Source organism: Xiphophorus hellerii, chromosome 7 (assembly GCF_003331165.1).
Source record: "Xiphophorus hellerii strain 12219 chromosome 7, Xiphophorus_hellerii-4.1, whole genome shotgun sequence".
NCBI lineage: Eukaryota > Metazoa > Chordata > Actinopteri > Cyprinodontiformes > Poeciliidae > Xiphophorus > Xiphophorus hellerii.
In genome coordinates, this window is record NC_045678.1 from 32,416,323 (window position 1) to 32,431,628 (window position 15,306).

The window sequence follows — 15,306 nt, forward strand, 5'->3', positions numbered from 1 at the left end:
AGGCGCTGTAACAGCCGTAATTGTGTAGTGTCTCTTTAAGATACTCTAGTTTTGCTAATGATGTCAGAAGTATGCATCACGGCTTCTCTGTAGAGAGCGTGGGAGAAACGTGCTAGACGGACATGTTAGCTCCCTAACTTTTTAGTAATGTTACGGGTTGTTTGGACGCTGCTCAATTTTCATGTCTGATAATATAGCAGCCGTTAACCGGCTTTGTAAGGTTGGTGAAGAGCGTATTTATTAAAGGACAACACTGGGAAATTCCCAGTACCAGTGTGGTTGTGAGTTTTTGACCGTCCTGACGAATCTGCCGCCTCCTCTCCTCCCTTAAACACAACCCAAGCGTTACAGCGCCTAACCTTAATTACGTTACTCTGATCAGCAACTTCCGGGTCCAGACTGGATGCTGAAGCACGTGAAGCGGGAGCGGCCGCGGAAATTGCGCATGTACCGCATGCAAATAATGACAAATAGAAAATGCAAATAGGCCCGGCCGATGTCCCGCCCCCGAGAGCAATATACTCCACCGTGATTGGTAAGTTCGTTCAGCTCCGCACACAACACTGAAAAGTGCCAATTATATCAAACTCGCGGGCCGCACTAACATTAAACTTTCATATTAAGGCGGGGGCAACAAACTATCGTCCCGAGGGCCGCAGTTGGCCCGAGGGCCGCGAGTTTGAGACCCCTGCTCTAGAGGAAGGAGAAAGGGACGGCATGATGGCCGATCATTGTTTGGTCTTTAGTTGGATGCTAGCTGCTTCTCCTCACCGTCCACAGGGCCGATGTAATCCGGCAGATGAACTGCTGCGGCTGCGCCGTTCTGGATCAGTAGGTCGCCGTAGGGGCTTCTCTGGCTGGCGCTGGCCATCAGGTGGTAGTACTCCGAGGGGTTGGCCCCCGGCGGTGGAGGGGGGAAGCTGAACAGGGCCCGATCCTTCAGATGCTCGTGGGTCACTGGGGGAACAGAAAGGAGAAGAATCAGAGCGATTGAGGGGGGGTTCCTCTAGGACAGACCATGCTTTATAGGACGAAATGAGGTCATTCCCAGAATGCAGGTTCACTTCTTTTACCGGAGCAACAGCAATATTGACATCAAACCTGTATGCAGTAAAGCTGTGTTTAAGATGTCAGAACCAGAGCTGGAGCTGACGGCTCATGGGTCGTCCCCATCCCCACTTCCTATGAGATGGAAGAGACCTGGGAGGAATGGGGGGGGGACAGGGGTACCTGGACTGGATAGCACAAGCTTCTACTGCACCCAGTCTGCGTCCATCAGAATCAGTTCAGTGAAGAACCTGGATGATGTTTTCACTGGTTTACAGATTTCCTGGAACCTTCATCACTGATTGAAACCAAATCAATGTGTACTCATTCTTGAGTCTATTATTATTATAAACCATGGAAACACTATTATTATTATGATCCTGATGACCACAGATGTCATTATTGTCCTGATGTGGATTTGTTTCTTCTTTAATAATGATAATAACACCAGAACACCAATAAAACAGAAGGTTAACCAGCAACAAAAAGAAAACTCACAAAGGCAGCGATTGACCAACTCCTGTGGTGATTTGTTGCTACCTGGTATCTTGTGTCTTCTCCAAACTGATATTATCTTTTCAATCTCAAACAAACCCTGATGGAGCTGTGAAGATAACTTGATGACAGATGTGTTTCAGTAGCTGCAGCTGGAAATGGACTGTATGCCGGCTGATAATCAGGACTGGAACCTCCGTCTATACAGACTCAGTGAGATGCAGCCAAGCAAGAGGAGTTGCTCCTCAAACATCTGGATGTCTGCTCTGCTCTAATCAGCTCTTCATCACTAAAGTCTTCACTTCTTAACATCTCACCAACCGCAGGAAGCTGTCTTTGCTAGATGTGTGACAGCAGTTTCCATGGAGATAACTGAAGGTAATTGTTCATCTAAATAAACAAAACCTTGTTCAGCTGGAGAGAGAGCAGAGGAAATGTTTCAGTTCGACTGAATGAGGCGAGACAAGACAAGGGCTCCTGGTTTTTACATTTAGGTTCTTATGGAACGACTTCATGTTCTAGTTCTACGATAAACTGGACCCGATTTTCTCTCTCTGTCTCACAAGACTCAAATGTAGGTTCCTGGTAGGTAGGTCACCAGGTCAGCACCTGACCCCTGAGGTCATCAGAGACCCGTCAACCCAAAGATTGTGACCCAGAACTAAACAATTCAGACTTCTCCTAGTTAATTCTGTGCTGCAGTGATTTAAAGTTGTACCTTCAGCTGGGCTCAGTCCTCGTGCCGCTGAGATCATGGACAGGGTGGGACTGCCATGGACTGAGCGGAGGTACTGGTCCATGTGAGGGCTGACATATGGATGGGGCAGGCTGAACGGGGACTCGCCGGTCCCAGCCGCGGCATGTGGCGAGAGTCGAATCAGAGAAATGTCTGTGATGACTGGACTTCCTGTCAGTCCTGGGGGGCTGTAAAGAGGAGGTAGGAGTTAAACGCCTGAAGAATCACACATTGGTGTGTTTAAAAACTAGACTTGGTGTCTTTTATTTAACTAAAATGTTTGAGTGTCAGTTTTCCTCCACCCCTAACCCCCACAGATAATACACAATAATCCCTTTGTGTTCACCTTCTTCTATTAAAGCCTGCAGCTACAAACAAGCCAGAACTGATTGCTTTCAATTGAGAGGCTACAAGAGACGTAGAAAGTACAATGCACCGGTTTGGGAGGCCAGAGCTGCTGGGTCTCTCCCACCAGACTGCAGGACCAGACAGAACCCGGAGCAGGTAGCGTCCAGAACCCGGAGCAGCTAGCGTCCAGAACCCGGAGCAGCCGGCGTCCAGAACCCGGAGCAGCTAGCGTCCAGTCTGCTGCAGGATGGTCTGAATTTGTCCGCCTGTCAGATCAGGCTGAGCAGTAAAGTTGTCGTCTCTGGCAGGTAATTGGTGGATGTTTGAGAGAACAAAGACTAGTGAGTGTTGTAATTCCTGACAGCCTCTGGGGCTGAGCTGGAGATGAAGCCGTCTGCTGCAGGAGAGGCCTTTGGCAGCTCTCATTGTGACTTAGTCTCATCTTGATCATGTTCTCAGTCTGAGGTCCAAACACCTGAGAGGAGGGACATCTTGACATGACAAGCAATTCCTTCATACTGCAAACTCCTGATTCCTCTGTCCAAATTGTGTTGGCAGTAATACTGAAATTTCAAGATAAAAAGATTATTTCTTTCTTTTTAAAGGGTCTACAGGTTGTTGAGGCTTCTGACCGGTGATGACGCTGCTCATCTTCTGCAGCCCTTTCTGTTTCAGTCTTCGTGCGACCTTCAGGACATCTGAGTGAGCTGCTCTATCAGGAAGTTGAGGAGCAGCACAGAGAGGTCATGACCCCGGCCTCTCCTAGGCTGTCAGACTAATGGATCAGAGTCCAACCTACAGCTCATTATGAGCAACATTAATGTTCAGATAATGTGAAAATATTCCATGTTTCTTTTCTCTTTGCAGTCTTGTTTTCTGAGCCGTGGCCGCTGCATCCTTGGCCCAGATGTTGGTTTTGTTCAGCTCTGCTGTCTTTCACCCCATTTCTGTCACTGAGACTCAAACTCAACAGTAAAACACAGGAAACATAGAAGTAACTCAGAACAAACAAAGAAGCTAAACCTTCTGCAGTTAACGAGGCTCTGACTGTTGCTGTGCTGTAAGTCAGGCTGGCTGCAGGTGAATGATGGGCCAGGGAGCTGGCAGGGCTGGCCCAAACTCTCGCTCCATTTCCAGTAAGCGCCTGCAGACTGCTGGTCTTGTCCCAGTGCCAACTTTCTGCCGTCTTCCACTGCAAACAGCCATAAAGACCCCTCTGTTTGGGGCGGCAGGGAGACGTGAGAAGAAACAGACGGTCCATACACAAAAACGCTTCGCTCGCCATCCATGGAGGTTGGCACTGCCGTCTCAGATTAGCGCTGGGGTGATCTGCTGGGATAACTGGCACTGGGACTGCTGGGATAACTGGCACTGGGATGGCTTCTCTGCTTCTTCTACAAGGTGTCTGAAAGTCATCGCTCACCATGACTCCCAGTGAGACACTGAAACACAGGAACACCTTCACAAATCTGTCCAAACACGGATGCATCCCATTATAAGGTACCAGGTTACGTCTGTTTATGTAAATGATCAGGAAAAGCCTAAATATTCATCACAAATGTAACTAAATATTAATAATTTATTTCATCCCAATTGATCTAAAACGTTTGTTCTGATTTAATGTCAGACTATGAAGAATAAATTAAGCAAACTGTAAGTAAATATCTGATTTAAGCTGTAGTTTTCCTCTGAGGGAACAAAAAGAAAATAAAGTAGCTATTATTGTTTTCTATGTTAAGGCTTAAATGTTTTAAGATCTAAAAATAAGTTAATTAAACCATGACAAACAAGATGAGGTAGATTTGTCAAGATGTCAACCAAGAGATGCCTGGGGATAAAGAAAAGAGTTGGAGTTAAATCATCAGTTAGAGGACCTGGAGAAAAGAGCAGCTGCATCAGCAGTGAACTGTCTTGCTTGGTGCTTTTGATTGATCATCATCTGCTCTGATTTCTTCTGCAAAAGGTTCAATAAACCTCAGATTTCACTTGTTCTTGGTGACTTTGGTGGAACCTTGACAATGAACCCTGCATTAGAGCAGCCAGGAGCTCCTGAAGCCTCAGAGGGACGAGATGTTTCCTGACACGAGCAATCGGACGAGAGTTAGCACTGAAGGCCGGCTGGTCCAGCTGCTGCCAGACAAGATGGAGGCCGGAGTGTTTCCTGAGGGTCCAAGGATGGAGGGTCACCACTGACCGAACCCATAAGCTCTTTGGGTGGCAGAGCTGGTGGGGTGAGAGTTGGGGGGGTGAGATGCTCTCAAACAGCTAGCTGCTGTTTGGCTCTGGGTTGTCTGCGTGATCACAAGCTCCATTGTTTGGTGGTTCTAACTGCCGGGAGGAAAGTTGCTGGGACAAGGTGCAGCTTGTTGAGCAACAGCAGGAGTAAGAGCATACCACAGCTCTGACTTCTGCTGATAGCAGAGTCCGGGCCCGGTTCCATCCAGAACCAGAACTAGCCGTGGATGGAGCTCCTGGTTCAGAGTAACGATGGAGAGAAACTGATTTGTTGGAAGGTTCTACTATGAGCTGAAATGATCCATAACCAGACCTTTAGACCCAAACCACTGTCTCCCAGCAGCTTCTGCAATGCTGCATTCAGGTACATCTGGATTCTTTACATTTTTATCAACTGTCAACAGTTATTGAAAAACAACAACACTGAACCTTTTCCAGGTAGTTTTATTGATTTTGTGATCTAATTAAACCTTTGGTCAGTCTGTACAGCCTTCCAGCTTCTCTCTGCAGGTGAACAGTCAGTGAGCTCAGGTGTTCCTGCCAGGTGTTCCTGCCGTCCCCTCCACCTCTGGATCTTTCTCTCCACAGCAGTTCTGACCCCAGTCCAGCATGATGAATCCTCCACTGGGACTGTGGTTCCAGACTCTGAGCATCAGGACCATCTTGTTCCTGCTAGAGGGGGCAGCAGATGAGGCGGGATTACCCCAGGGGTAATTACCCTTTCTTCTGCCCCGCCGCTGTCACTAAGCATTTGGTTTTGTCTTGATTGTGTGAAAAGAGTGTTGAGACCACGCGATAAAGCATGAAACTCTCTGGCTGCTGACTGGTGACATGCCACTCCCTGATTGATGGCTCCAAGGTTCTGTGTTTTCAGCGGAACATTCCTGGCTCTCAGTCAGGGGAGCCGTGACGATGAGTAGGACCTTGGAAACGAAGAACATGTCCCCTCCCACTGTCCACTGTACGCTTCCCTTCTTCCTCCTCATCAAACCAAAACAACGAAGGAATACTTCATCTGTAAACTGGATGTAGTCAACACATTCCCTGCCGAGGGGCTGCGAGGATTCACCGGGCCGTGGCTTCTGAACATGACCACGTGTGTTTGTGTACAGAGCGGTGCAGACCACAGCTCCACCACACACAAACCTTCAGCATATTTGAACGTCTCAGAGCCTCTTTCTGCTGTCCGACCACTTCTGGGATCGGGAACGGTTGGAGGATCCGTGTTCCTTATTCTGTTGTGTTGTCACTGAGTTTCTGGGAACGGCAGGCTGGATCCTGGGTGCTAATTACCTCCTCAAACACACCGACTCTCCTAAGCTTCTGGTTTTTGCAAAACACGCCTGACCACCAGCAGGAAAAAAAACTTCAAGTCAAAGTGGACTGAAGCCTGCTGAAGAGGAAACATTGCAGTGATAGCCAGAACTCCACATCATAGTGCTGCTACAGTTCCTGAACTCCTGACTCTAAGCCAGATGACGTCTCTGTCAACCGTTAGAGAATTCGTCTCATCTTTTTGAAGCTGATTTCCTGATGAATTAGCAGGAATGCTTCATCAGAGTCTGATGAAGCATCAGAGTCATCAGAGTAATCACGGTGCCTCCTGTGCTGCTGGTGATGAACAGCTGCAGTGTTTGCAATGTATCACCTGATCTGCAGCTGAATTTACACGTCTTGATGGAGCTGCTATCGATCTGGGTTCCTCGGTTCCCTCCAGCCTCCTAATCAGCCGAAGGCCTGAGAACTCCAAACAGATCCCACGATTTGAAGTCGGATCAGTGGGAAGCACTCAGTGAGACTCCCTGCCTTTGCTGCACACTGTTAGTCAGCTGTATGAAAGATGACCCCTTCACATGAGGGTACTCTGAAATAATCCCAATAAGGTTGGAAAATGCACAGAGGAACTAAAGGAGCAAAGAGAAACTACCTAATTTAAGGTACAGTTGGATTTTTCTAGATTTCTTCCGGAATGTTCAGATTGAGAGATGATGGTTCTGACCCAGTAAACCATTCAGAACCTTCTGGATCGAACCAGCTTCTCCATCCAATCACAGGTCTTTCTTTCTCCCATTGCTTAAGACTTCCTGTTTTCTGACGAATCAGAGTCCAGAGAGCAGAGACACACCCACCCTCCAGTAGATTTGGTTCTGATTGGTTCTGTTTAACGGACCAGATCTCCTACATCGGTTCTGTGGGTCCACCAACAGAACTTCTTTACAGAAGAAGTTTGAGTCTATGATGAACAGGAAAAGGCAGGAGTCACCATAGCAACCAGTGAATCAGCACTTCCTGGACCCAAGAAGAGAGGGAACCCAGTCGGGTCCGGTTACCTACCTGTGCATGGCGTGGAGCGGGTGTGGCTCGTAATGGTACCGGCCCTCATGGTGCCTGGTGTCGATGGGGATGGGGCTGTGGAACGGGAAAAGGTGGTGAGCACCTGTAACGATAAAAACACACATCAGGGTGCTGAGAGGAAATACTTGAGCTAAGATCCAGTTTCTTATTAATGTGGGCCCAGCAGAACCTTTCACTGTTCCCGTAACTCTGCACTTAATTCCAGCTTTTATTCTGTCGCCCCGAGAAACAGCGACTCATTAATGACTCCCTGATCCAGCGAGACCAAAGCAGCTTCGACACTGCCAAGATTTTATGGCTCAAACAAAGTCTGCAGAGATGCAGCGCTTCCTGCCATAAACCGTCTGAAGGCCGCGGGCGAGGCCCGTCAGAACAACGCAGCAGATTCTCATTAATTATCCCTCATTCCAGCAGCGACCCGCCTCGTCTTCTACAGAGGAAAACACAATCCAGAACAGGTTCGCCGCCTGCTGGGGTTAAAGGTCAGAGAACGGCCTCACCTGTTCTCAGATTTTACCTCTCTGCAGATGAAACATGAATTTCATTTCCTACCCATGTTTCACCATGCAGTCTGAATGCAAACTCTGAACTTTGACCCAGAGAGACGAGTGCGTCCGGTCGGAGGACTCGCTCTCCTTCTTACTTTGAAAGAAGGAGAAAAGTTTTTGGACTCAAAAGTCAAGAAGACCGTGCGGCGGTGGAGCAGAACCTGCTCCTGCAGGCTCCAGCAGCGCAGCAGACTGTTGTCTTTAGACCAGCCAGACGTTTCTGCTGCTTTAAGCCTGATTGAGCCTTTTGTTGTGTGACTGAGGCAATCATGGTGACGCTGCAGCGTCTTGTTCTCTGTGAATGTTGGTGGGATTACAGCTGAGTGAGGAAGAGGAGAGTTTCCCTCCATTCACACAAACCTTTGACTGCCGCCGCTCTTCGGGTTAAATCTCCGGATCAGGATGAGATCTGCTTCTTTAATCAAGTTTTGTTCTGGTTGAAGATCTCCTAAAAAGTTCCAGTGAAGGTGAATTTCTGTCCCCTGGATGTTGAGGAAAACAAGAACCTGAGCTGGAACCAGAACATGTTTTTATGCAGCATTGGGTTCTTCTGTAGACTCTGCATGTTTCAACAAGTCTTATTTAAGACTTTTTAGGACCTTTAAATGCCTCCATGAATGAAATTTAAAACTGAAAAAATTCCTGCTGCTTTACAATCAAGCAAAAGTTGTGAAGTTTCTGTTTGTGTCTCTTGGCGTTGAGCTCCTTCATGACCCTACAGCTGTAAGCCCCATAGGTTTTCCGTTGACGCTCCCGGCCTCGTCCGGTTGGCAACAGGAAAGAGCCAGTGACAAAAACAAACATTGTCCAGCCAACTGGACGTAACGGCCACATGGGAGGCCATGTTGCTCCTCTCCATTCATTTCCTATGGAGCTGGCATGATGAGGCAGCAACCTGGAGCTGTCCTCCGGCCAAGAGACCCATAACTTTCACGCAGGGGAAATTTGGAAATGTAGACATGCAGAAAGGTTTAGCGACGCCACCAATCCGGGCCTAGAGAGCGCCGTCGTCACCATGGCGTCCTGCATGTTGGGTTTCATGATCGCAGAGGACACTATTGCCGTCTGAGTGTCGAGATGAGGCCCAACACATTTGCTTTCACCAGTGGAGCGTTACACCGGAGCTTTCCCGGCTGTTTGAGCGACTGACTCAGAGTCGGCTGCCTCCCGGTGATCCAGAGTGTTTGCTTCAGAGGCGGAACCAGAACCCGGGCCGGTCTGCTGCCTGGTTAATAAAACGGAGCTCTGGAGGCTCGGCTTCTCCCGGTGGACGCAGGGTGAGGAGGACTCGGCAGGACCGTCCATCACCCAGACAGCTGCGTTGTTCTGCAGGCTGCAGAGACGCGTCAGGGTTTGATTTACAGCCCGGCCGCTCTGAGCCGAGACACGGAGGACCGTCGACGTCTGACGTCTCAGGTGAGACGAGGACAGACACACGGCTGCTTCCTCAGGAACCACCGACGCTCATCGTTTCCTCGCTTTCTGACCCAAACCAGGACATTTTCTGGAAATGGACTTTAGTTGTTCTGATTTCAGAATAAAATATTTTTAAATAAATTAGATTTATGATCAAAAACATGAAACTGGAATAAAAATGATTAACATGCAATAAAGTCGAATTATTTCCTTAAGTTATAATAGAGTAAATTTGAGTGAATGTAGAAATATAGACTGAAATAAACTGAGTAGATTAAACAGGAAGTGAAATGAGAAGAGGACAGAATGCTTCCTGTTTATCTAGACATGAAATATAACAGATATTAATAACCAGAGATAAACGTCACAGGGAACTTAATATTTAACATTTAATGTAACAACACACTGACTGAAATGTGGTATAAATATTATTATTTATTCCTCCTTAAACTTTTCCATATTTTCTCACATTACATCCACAGAAAATATATTTTATTGAGATTTTATATGAATGACCAATAATAAGCAAACGTTGAAATGAACAAAATGTTGTAATCTGATTTCACTGAATCAGAGTAAAACGGAACAAAATGAACTCTAATATATATTATATATATAATATTATATAAATGTTATTGCTGTAATAAATCTGAGCAGGACACAGAATCACCGTCTGAGTGGAGCTTTGGAAACAAAGAGGCCAACAGGCGGGGGAGGGGAACAGGAAATTCCAGCAGGAAGAGTTGGCTCGGTTCCTAACGACACAGCGCCGCGCCAACATCTACACACACACACACACACTCAGCTCAGAGAAGAAGCGACTGAAACTCAAGAGTTAGCGGTGCCGGTTCTCCAGAACCTCATGAAACCCAAAGGGTCTCTGGTTCTGGATGGATCCACACGGAGCCTCCAGGGAGAGTAAACAGTACCGGGTTCGGGCCAGAACATCAGAGCTCTGGGATGAAATCAAACTCTCCAGGAACTAAAACCAGAACCGGAGCCGGACCCTGGACTGGTCTGTCTAACAGAACCAGAATACTATAGTATATAATACTCTACTGTATTCTGTTCTGAGCCTGGTCTTGAGGTTCTGGTTCTGATGCTTTATGGATTATTGATGCTGTTGAATATTTGGCTATTTTCTGATTCAGGCGGAAGGATTTTTCCCTGATGAGGTTCGATGATTAAAATCTCTCCATGTGGGCCTCAGGCCTGTGTTTACATGTGGTAACCATGGCGCCCTGATCGCTTCCTGCTCCGGTTCCAGTCCCAGCCTGTTTGCGGACCCGACTCGGCCGGTACCTCCCTGTGAGCCTCATCCATCACGGAGCTGCTGCTCCGCTTATCGTCTCACCTGAGCAGAGGGAGGAAGCAGCAGCAGCAGCAGCTCCAGCAGCAGCAGCAGCAGCAGCAGCAGCAGCTCCAGCAGCAGCAGCAGCAGCAGCAGCAGCAGCAGCAGCAGCTCCAGCAGCAGCAGCAGCAGCAGCAGCAGCAGCAGCAGCAGCAGCAGCTCCAGCAGCAGCAGCAGCAGCAGCAGCAGCAGCAGCAGCAGCAGCAGCAGCAGCAGCAGCAGCAGCAGCAGCAGCAGCAGCAGCTCCAGCAGCAGCAGCTCCAGCAGCAGCAGCTCCAGCAGCAGCAGCAGCAGCAGCAGCAGCTCCAGCAGCAGCAGCAGCAGCAGCAGCAGCTCCAGCAGCAGCAGCAGCAGCTCCAGCAGCAGCAGCAGCAGCAGCAGCAGCAGCAGCTCCAGCAGCAGCAGCAGCAGCAGCAGCAGCAGCAGCAGCAGCAGCAGCAGCTCCAGCAGCAGCAGCTCCAGCAGCAGCAGCAGCAGCAGCAGCAGCAGCAGCTCCAGCAGCAGCAGCAGCAGCAGCAGCAGCAGCAGCAGATCTCTTACTCTCAACAAAACTACAAATGAAGCTTAAATGAAACTTGAATCAAATCTTAACCTCTTGCTGCTGACGGGGGAAACGTCTCTGTTGGTGACATGAGATCCATGAAATGACCGACGTGGATCGTCTGGTTGTGGTGGGAACCTTCAGACCTCTGATGAAGAGCCATGAGCTGTCAGACCCAGCAGCCCCTGATTTATCGCCTGGCGTCTCCCAACAGAGCCGGAGCCATGGGTTGATCAACACACGGGTCGGTTCAGGCAGGAAACGATCTGGAGCCAAGAGCTGATCCACCGGACCCAACTGAGGATCAGCCATCAGAAGATGGATGGATGCTGAGTTTCTGAGAATCTGTGCTTTTAATGCATTGTTGCTGCAGCTGCTCCAGTTGGTTCCTTACTGGTTAAACTGGGAAGACTCCCACTGGGAACCAGTTTAGCTGCAAACACAGCTAATCTTGCATTTAATCTTCATTGCAAGATTAAATGCTCTGATGCTGATGGATTTCTTTGTTATTGTGTTTTTAACCTTGTCATTTTTTTATTTGACAATTTGAATCATGATGTTGTTGGTGTTTGTGACCAGCCTGCTGGTCCACTGCAGCGCCCCCCGCAGGCCACCCGCTGACTCTGCTGCTGCGCGCCGCCCAGGGGTCATTTAATCCGGCCCAGTGAGCGGCTTGGCAGCGCGCCGCCGGTGACAAACCAGTGCTGCTGTTTGGTGCTGCTGCCGCCGTCACTAAGCTCCGCCTCCAACGCCGATCCTCGGCCTCTGACCTTTCCTCCTGGGTCAAACTGCTTCCTGTCTCGTAGATCTTTTCTGCTTTGAGTTCCAGCAGCAGGGTCAGGGGTCAGGCTTTAGGGTCAGGGGTCAGGCTTTAGGGTCAGGGTTAGAAGCCCTTCAGAAGCCAAAGGAAAACAAATAACTGCCGTCAGGTCCTGGATCGGCCCACCGACCCGGTCCACCGTCACACCGGGTTCGGACCTGCAGTTCTTCTGCTGCCTCATGAACCTAGATGACCTTCATCGGCCCAGACGGCCCGACCTCCACCTGTTGCTGTTAGCGGGTTCCTCTGAGGAAACTGGGTCACTGCTGCTGATCCGGATCACAAGACACCAACAATCGGCCCGAACCAGCAGCCTCGGCTAAAAACGACCAACAGAACCGACACCGACCGCTGCAGCAGAACCAAGGATTTCTAAACAATGAGCCCTTCTGGACAACGGAGCTCATAAGAGCAGCTGATATTAATAAAAGAGATGAAATAATAAAGATAACCAACCGGACCAGAAATCAAAAAAAGATGCTTTGAGTTTTGAGCTACAGGTTGAGCAGAACCGCCCCGGTCCATAATTACAGGTTTTCCTCCAGAAACGAAACATTAAAACCTGCAGAGGAAAATTACAGTTTAACTGAGAGGAAACGTCAACAAGTGGAGAGAATCCTGGGAATCCTGGGAATCCTGGGAATCCTGCTGATCCGTGGGAAAAATCACCTGGACCCACAGCAGCATGAAGCCAGCCGGTTCTGGTTCCGACCCACTGCAGGTTCTGTTTTTTGCTTCAGCAGCTCAACTTTGAACTCATCCAGAAATCAGAAGAAAATATGAAAATAAATCAGAAGTTCAGTGAATTTTAAAGTTATTATTTCTGAACCTTTTGATCAACATTTTAATAACGTCTGTAATGTTTATGACAGGGGTCTCAAACTCGCGGCCCGCGGGCCAACTGCGGCCCTCGGGCCAACTGCGGCCCTCGGGACGATAGTTTGTGGCCCCCGCCTTAATATGAAAGTTTAATGTTAGTGCGGCCCGCGAGTTTGATATAATTGGCACTTTTCAGTGTTGTGTGCGGAGCTGAACGAACTTACCAATCACGGTGGAGTATATTGCTCTCGGGGGCGGGACATCGGCCGGGCCTATTTGCATTTTCTATTTGTCATTATTTGCATGCGGTACATGCGCAATTTCCGCGGCCGCTCCCGCTTCACGTGCTTCAGCATCCAGTCTGGACCCGGAAGTTGCTGATCAGAGTAACGTAATTAAGGTTAGGCGCTGTAACGCTTGAGTTGTGTTTAAGGGAGGAGAGGAGGCGGCAGATTCGTCAGGACGGTCAAAAACTCACAACCACACTGGTACTGGGAATTTCCCAGTGTTGTCCTTTAATAAATACGCTCTTCACCAACCTTACAAAGCCGGTTAACGGCTGCTATATTATCAGACATGAAAATTGAGCAGCGTCCAAACAACCCGTAACATTACTAAAAAGTTAGGGAGCTAACATGTCCGTCTGGCACGTTTCTCCCACGCTCTCTACAGAGAAGCCGTGGCGCATACTTCTGACATCATTAGCAAAACTAGAGTATCTTAAAGAGACACTACACAATTACGGCTGTTACAGCGCCTGACTACGGCCAAATATGGTAATAGGCAATCAGAAAGGTTCTGCTGAGGAGGCCGTGTGTGAATGCGGCCCAGCCTCACCCAGACTCTACCTCCAGCGGCCCCCGGGTACATTGAGTTTGAGACCCCTGGTTTATGACCTCATTAATATTTGGTTTTTACCACATTTATAACAATTTTTCTCTGTCAAATAAAGAACCTGGTAAGTGAGTTCTGTTTGACCCGGTTCCATCGGGTTCTGATCAGCTCCATTTGGACTGACTCAGATTTCACTGATTTTCACAAACAAACTACAAAGTTTTGATTTTTAATAATAATTCGATAATAACTGGTGGTGTCATGAAAGCGGTACCGGTACCGACCCGATGCTCTGACCCGGTAACGGTTCCTGGTGGGCGGGGCCAGATCTCACTCCATGTTATTAAATCTGACAGGTTGGATTTGAATTGAAATATTGTAGTTGCATATTCAGAAATCATTTTAGCAGATTTTCAGCAACGAGGCTGAAAATGATTATTATTTTGACTTTGTTTTAAATGTCTGCAGCAGCATTAATAATTTGTTAATACAGATGGACGGTAGGCCAGCAGAGAAGAGCCGGTTACTAACTACTCGCTTGCAGTACTTGGAATAGGCCAAGTACGCTGAAACCCTTGGGCTGGACATCCCTAATAATAATAATCATAATAATAATAATTGCACCAAAATATCAGAGCTTAATGAGGAAACTGTTTCCCTCCATGCTTGATGTTTGGGTCGGATCGGGTCGGTTCCGGCTCTGCAGCAGTCCTGTCTGTACCTGCAGCTGCCGGGTCGGGGATGACCCGCTTTGCTTTGAAGCCCGAGCCAAGAATTCACAGGAGCGGCAAAGAGCGCTGGGAAATCACCAGACAAACAACACACACACACACACACACACCCACACACCCCTACGCACACACACACACGAAGCAGACATGCTTCTCCCTCTGTAGCTCATCGATGCTAACAACACGCCGCAGGACCTGAAGTGGAAAACGAATCAGGATGCTAACGTTGCTAACGTTGAGTTTGACCCGGAAGTGCAGGAAGATGCTTCAGTCAGATTCTGGACGTTTCTATCTATGTTGTTGATCTTGTGTTTCCTGATCACATGTAAAAAATAGCAGAAGCTAATGCTAATGTCGAGGTGTCTTCTTCTTCTCCTTCCAGCTGACGGCTGTGAGACTCGCTAACAGCGAAGCCCTCAGTTTCTGATTCTGCTGTATTTTATTCCTGTAAAGTTCGACCACGATGAGCAAAGTGTGATGTGACATGAAGTTCATTCAAGTCGAGAAAATTGGGAATATTTTATGTCAATAATTGGTTTAAATTATTGACATAAAATATTCCCAATTTTCTCGACTCATGGGAAATCTGAGCTAACATGAGCGGTTAGCATGCTAATGTTTACACAGCAGGCAGCGAAACGCTGCAGCAATAAATAAAAGCAGAAACTTATAGGAACCAGGATCGGGTCTCTGTTAAAACGGGCCGGTTGGGTTTGGACCTGCAGCCGGGCCATCCCTGGAACCTTCCACAACTCTTCATCGTCCAGAACATTTTAGGAGCTTTGACCCACATAACCGCTTAGTGGACCAGTTCTGATGTAAGATGGTTCATTTCTGCTTCATGTTAAAGAAGGCAGAAGGTTCTCCAGAACCTGTGAACCCTGCAGGGACGCCGTCCAGGTCTCAGCAGGACGGCGTCTCCCCGTCCAGGAGGCAGCAGGGACGGTCAATAAGATTTCCTGGAAGCTGGTTGCTTCTCCAGTGTCAGGCTTTATTGAGCCGCTGGAACAAGAAGCTGCAGGATTCCACA

At 48.3% G+C, this 15,306-nt stretch overlaps 1 protein-coding gene across 2 annotated transcripts in view; it reads right to left on the bottom strand.

Moving 5' to 3' along the window:
• Positions 1–15,306, bottom strand: part of gli2a (GLI family zinc finger 2a) — a 74,763-nt gene that overhangs the window by 32,474 nt on the left and 26,983 nt on the right. Inside the window, exons 3-5 of one of the 2 annotated variants that reach the window (XM_032567278.1) lie at positions 7,196–7,298; positions 2,261–2,466; positions 772–957 (exon numbers count right to left, since the gene is read on the bottom strand). The exons of the other annotated variant lie outside the window; for it this stretch is intronic. Of the exons in view, the coding sequence (XP_032423169.1) occupies positions 772–957; positions 2,261–2,466; positions 7,196–7,298 (495 nt within the window). The remainder of the gene's footprint in view (positions 1–771; positions 958–2,260; positions 2,467–7,195; positions 7,299–15,306) is intronic. 2 annotated transcript variants of the gene reach the window in all.